Raw genomic sequence first — 5,825 nt, forward strand, 5'->3', positions numbered from 1 at the left:
TATGCTGCCCGCGTGCTCTTGCCTGCATTCCATGTGCCGAGATTTGCCTTCGGTTAGGCTTTGGTGCCTCCATCAAATTCAATTCAATTATATTTTTGCCGTTGCCGTGGCTGGAAATTGGCTCTATTGTCTTTATGCGCTGGGTGCGTGAAATTTATCGTTATGACCAGACGGCATTATGACCTCGCCTTTGTGACATTTGATTTTGGGGTGACAAAAGTCGCTGCCACAAATTATGGCCAGGAATGCTGAAAAGCTGCGCACATTCACTTCTGAATGAGCTGGAAGTCCGCCTAGGTTGGGCCTTATATGTATATGTATGAGAAATAGGCACACCTTATGGAACTGAAAAACTAGATGAGTTTACCGGTTCCTTTTTATTAGGAAAACAAATCAAATAAATATAATTATTTGTCATTGTATGAGATTAGGCTGGGAAGCCATAGATATTGTGCACATCCCTTTCACGGGCCGGGGCTCTGCACTGGGGACACTCAAGCGAACTGAGCAGACTGAAGCGAATGCATCTCTCGCCAAAAAGATGTCCACAGAGCAGCGAGACCGCACGATGACTACCAGAAGGCTTCATCGTGTCCCAACATATGGAGCATGCCTTACTATTCTCATATTCGTCCTTCAGCAGTTGCATGGAATGTCTCAGCTCTAGGAAACCCTTATTCTTCGCCTGCATTTTACTTATGAGTAGCAGGCGCAATTTGGACATTTGCTCCGCGTGAAGCTCTTCTCGTTGCTCATATTCTGCTAATTTCTGCAACAATTTTTCCTTGGTGGATTGTTCCTCTTGAATTTTGTTGTCCACCATCTCCTGAATTGCTGAGAGAGATTTCATCTGCTCCTTGATGAAACTAGAAATCAACTGAAGGCAACTTTGATCTTTGGGTGGTTGCTCAAACTGTTTAATTGGTTGTCCTGTCTCGAAATGCTGACTTTCTGCTCCCAATGCTAAGCAGTCATTTATTTTGGGCAGCGTAGACAATGTAGCTTTTAGTTTTTCTATTTCTTCCTTCAGTTTTTTGATCTCCTGGTCTCTGGAACGAAGAACTTTTGCGAGATTTGTCTCCTGTTCATTGAATTCTCGCATAAATGATTCTATGACAATTAGTCCACTTTTAAACTCAGCAAAATTCCGCAATAATTCGTTTCGCTCTCCCACAAGAGACTGAAGTGCATTTACCCAATATTCCACTTTATTATTGTTCTCCATGTCTACAAATGTAAATTAATTAATACATAAAATAAAAAAGTTTTATAGATACCCGTAAAAAAATAAGACACCTTTCTGTAGAGTTTGAAATAAGGAGAAGTTAAGACTTCATGAAAAATGAAATATGTTAGCTGCTGAGCAAAGTCAAAAAGAAGTTGCTTTTGTAATTTGCAAAGGATCTCTGTCGGTTTGACAGTAACTATGACGTCTTGGTAATGTCAGTGTGACCGCATTTTAAATTTGGCCTTTTATCTTAATTGTGTTTATGTGAGGGGACAGCACTTTTGTTGCCAATGCTGCCAATTAGTTAATTTATTTGCTTTAAGCTTATAGAAATGTTATGGATATGCTGCAATAAATCAAAGAAGTAAGATTGGGGTTTTTGTTAAGGTGTTACCTTTACCTAATCTTAGCTGGAACAGGCAATCCCGGCAGATCTTCGCTGGATCTTGACACTGTGTTTCCTTGAAATATTCAAATTACCTCTTAAATACGAGAGAAGCTGAAATCAGCGCAGGAAATCAGCCAGACAAAGGCTTCTTCCAATGGCTACCAAACGGAGTGCCGAAAAAAGTCATTTCATTACAAGCAGCCGTCGCGACGCAGAGAGTTCGGGGCAGAGGCAGAGGCAGAGGCGGAGGCAGCGGAGCGTTTGCGAGCGCAATTCAAAATTGAATTCGAAATCTCAAACACACATCTTGATGAGATCATTATCGCCGCAACAACGACAGGCCAATTACATTAATTAATTATTAAGGGAACGCAGCTGGAGCTGAGAGGGAGCAGGAGAAGGTTGCGGCTGAGGAGGAGTTGCAGGAGGCAGTATCAGCAGGCGAACGAGTGTCACGTACAAAGCGCCGCAGCGAACGCTGTGTTCCCAGGCGCAAGGAGCTGCAATCGTTGCCTCCGATATCAAGGAATGCAATCAGCGATCAGAGCGAAATCGAACAAGCTCAACTTCAGCTGGAGCTCGGCTCAGATTCAGATTCAGGCTCTGGCTCAGTCTCAGTCCCAATTCCAGTCGCAAGCTCAGCTCAAGCGCATCGTTTTCGCTGGGGGCGTTTTTGGCAGCGCTGACTAAGCAAGTGAAGTGCAGCAGGCGGCCCCAAAGATCGATCGCCGGTTCATCTCTCCAGCCAAGCAGCTAACCAACCAACCAACCAGCCAACCAGCCAACCAACCGTCCGACCGACCAACCGAGCGAGCGTCCGTTCGCCTTATGATTTGCAAATTTTCAAATATGCATCTCCTGCTGCTGCCTGCGTTAGGTGTGCGATGATTAATTGCTGCCGGTACACGCAATCCTCCAGCTCCAGCAGCTCCAGCAGCTCCAGCAGCTCGACCAGAATGTGTTGTGCGTGCTTCTTTGTGGCTCGGAACGTCGGCTGCTGTTGTTGCTGCTGCCGTTGAATAATGATCTCTAGAATGTCTTGTTTCAAAAAAGCTAATAAGATCATTTATAACACAGTTAGTTCAGGTCTGTGGTCAGGTCTGGCCAGATCTGGTTGTCGGCATCGGCCACTTCCTGCGTCATCATTGGCATCCATTTATTACATACCCTTAAACCAACTCGTTCCCAGCCAATTTTAATCGACGTTCTCTTAAAGTGTTAAGGATTATCGATACAGATTTATGAATTTAAGGAAAGAGTATAATGTGTTCGTTGCCGTATCAGCAGGGATTTGCTGCTTAAACGGCTCTGCCAACGCGTGGCCTAATAAAAATGCCTCGGCTCAATTAATCGGCAGCTCGGCGTGATCACGATTCATTGGAAGTACGATCGATAGTTGTGCTTAGCTAGCTCCTACTGTGAGTGACGTCAGCGACAACTTTGTCTATCTTAGTGCTATTAACGCCTTTGGAGTAAGTTAACTGGCATCGCGGATCTGCTGGGCTTTCTATAGCCCATTGGGCTTAGCAGGAAGTGGACATATGCGTGCAGCTAACTAGGACACTCGGTTCAGTTGCTGACAGCTGATTGGTTTGGGGCCTGGTTAGTACTGACGCTGGCCAGGATGTGCGTGGCGCAATCCGACAAAGCCGTAGTCTCAGTCAATTAAACTGCCAACACTTGTTAACAAGCTGCAATCAGGAACACACGCCCCAAGCGCCTGCCCCGGCTGCAGCCAAACGAATTATCACAGCCCTGGCCCTGTCAATGCTGCTGCCACTCCGGAGTAGCTGTTTGTTGTTGTTTTTTTTTTTTTTTTAATCTTTGGTCCTGGCCCTAACCGTTTTGAGGGGCGTGCATTGGGCAGTTATTTCAAAAGCGCCTTTTTCGGCTGCTGCCAACATTATTGCATTTGTTTGTTGTTCTTTCTCACACGGCTGGCAATTTTTTATTTATTTGCGAAAGCCAATTTAAAGCCCAGGTCGGACGCAGCTCGTCCAAACTTTTGTCTCGCATTGAATTTCAATTTGTGTTTCCGCATAAAAATGCGCGTTTCGTATTTATTTTTGTGGGTTACACTCGTATTTGTGTGGCTTGTCTCTCGCCTCAGATCTTTTATCGCTGATAAAAATGCAGCCCCAAAAACGTTGTTGACTCTGTTGTTGCCCGCACCCGAAATTGCACCTTCGAGCGGGTCACTCCCTGGCACTAACTTGTTGTTGCCGGCTCCAGGCTCCTGGGGGGCGTGGGCGTGCAATCCGGCCACGCCCTGCTTTCAAGTTGTGTGTTGTTCTGTCGTTGCGTTGTGTTGTCGTTGCTGTTTTACAATTGTTTGTTTTGCTGTTTGTTAAACACCTTCCTCTACACGTTCGCATCGAGTCGCCTCCGTTTGCCCGCTGCCTGTGTCCAGTGCCTTTGCTTGTGCCTGTGCCTCTGCCTCTGCTTGCACATCCTTTGTCATGTTCGGCTGCAAAGATTTAAGGCCCTGCTTAGCCCCTGGGCATCAGCAGCCGGTGACCTCGCCATCGCTCTTTCTCCATCCCCATCTCCCATCGTCCATCTCGCTTTCTTGGGGCATCTTCACTAGATTTCAAAAGGCTCTGTGGCACTGCCCTTTGATGTTGCCTGTTTGCAGCGTCGTCTTCTGCTTGCTTCGCATAACTTTGCTTGTTAACAATTGCATTGTACAACAGCAACAACAGCAACAACAACTACTACAACAGGCGATCCTCTCAATCTGAACCGGCTTTGCCATTTTTAGGTATCAACAGTCGTCGGCACCCCAATGGCCGGCCAACATGGCCTGGGCCAGGACACAATGGACACTCTTTGAAAATAGGTGGCTTGATTTATTTGTCTGCAAATTCGCTTTCTCAAAAGGCATTTGGAGCCTTACATTTTGGCTCGAGCAACTACTTAAGGCAACTTCCTACGAGCCTCGCAAGTTGTCAAAACACATTCGCTGAGCTGTTCCAGATTTGGTGTATCTGTGTGAGTGTGTGTGTGTTTAAAGGTGAAGCTTTGAATATGACGAAGCATCGCTGAATGCCGCATTTATCAAACAAATGCCTTGAATTTTCAGCCTGGGAATGTGAAGTGGGTTTTCAGCTTGTTTCAAACTCTGCGCACAATTTGCCTTTTTCTCAATGAGCGCACAGAGTCTATAGAAAAATACAACATCTATCTAGCGTTGTATTCTCAGCAAATCTTAGGCCAGTTTTGTTGCTCAATTTGTAAACTAATATTTACAACAAAAAATTCTTTTTCAATTAGAAATACTTGTAAAAGCATGGCAGCAGAAAAAAAACGCAAAAACAGGTCGGTAGGCAGATTTTGGGCTTTAAAATTCAAGTTGTAGTTGTTTACTTCTTGAAATTCTTGTGTTATTTCAAAGATTTGCATCCTTGGGAAGAGCTAAGTGCTTGGTATTCTATCTGGAATCATCTGGCAGCCATCTACATTTAACAAGCTTCTGTGAAATCGATCCTCATCCAAGTTGCGGCATGGTTGTTGTTAAGGTCGCAGATTCGATTGCTCCGATTACACATACACAATCACACACACAGACTCGCTCGCACACACACACACACACCGGCTAACCCTTCACTTTGCTCCCCTGGCACATGGTTACTAGAAAACTAAAATGTTCGCTGGCTTTTTTCATGGCTGAGCGGTTGCCAGCAATTCCTTAAGATTGTCACACTGACAAGCCCCGTGTATCGATCTGGGCACATACATAGTTCTTGCACATAGTTCAGCACAGTGCCAAGTCAAGGCGTTCTACTTAAATCACAACAAGAGAACGCAAAAAAAAAAATTAAATAAATAAATATAAACGAAAACCCTTGAGCAGCCAGCGAGCAAGTGTTCAAATTCCATTAAAAGAACATTTACAAATTTGGCAAAGATCACTGGCAACACAAACAAGAACAACAACAATAACAAGAAGAAGAACAGCGGGCAAAAAGTGCAATCCATGCTTAACAAAAAGCGGCTATATCTAGCGACACCTTCGATGGGGGCTAAAAGAACCGAACCGAACCAAACGAAACCAATTGCCACAGAAAGACCTTGAGATCATGCCAAGACAAACAATAACAAACAGCAGCAACTGCAACAATGCCGCCCAACAGCAACAACAACAACAACAACAACAACAACAGCCGCAACAAGGATGAGAGGAGGACTTTTGTCTCCAACAGCGTTTTC

The 5,825-nt window shown here is 44.9% G+C and overlaps 1 protein-coding gene across 2 annotated transcripts; it reads right to left on the bottom strand.

Annotated features, from left to right (window-relative positions):
- Positions 1-362: 362 nt before the first annotated feature.
- LOC135432719 (E3 ubiquitin-protein ligase RNF8-like) lies at positions 363-1,437 on the bottom strand. Of its 2 annotated transcripts, none has more exons than XM_064688511.1 (2): positions 1,297-1,437; positions 363-1,227 (listed from the first exon to the last, which is right to left on the bottom strand). In XM_064688511.1, the coding sequence occupies exon 2, from the start codon at positions 1,223-1,225 to the stop codon at positions 428-430; it is 798 nt and encodes a 265-aa protein (XP_064544581.1). In that variant the 5' UTR covers positions 1,226-1,227; positions 1,297-1,437; the 3' UTR covers positions 363-427. The 2 variants fall into 2 exon arrangements, with proteins under 2 accessions (XP_064544581.1, XP_064544582.1); XM_064688512.1 differs by having other exon boundaries at positions 1,278-1,370.
- Between the last annotated feature and the right edge of the window lie 4,388 nt (positions 1,438-5,825).

This window comes from Drosophila montana, unplaced genomic scaffold, assembly GCF_035044405.1.
Source record: "Drosophila montana isolate Dmon_TW-CO22-7 unplaced genomic scaffold, ASM3504440v1 contig_3213_1, whole genome shotgun sequence".
Taxonomy (NCBI): Eukaryota; Metazoa; Arthropoda; class Insecta; order Diptera; family Drosophilidae; genus Drosophila; species Drosophila montana.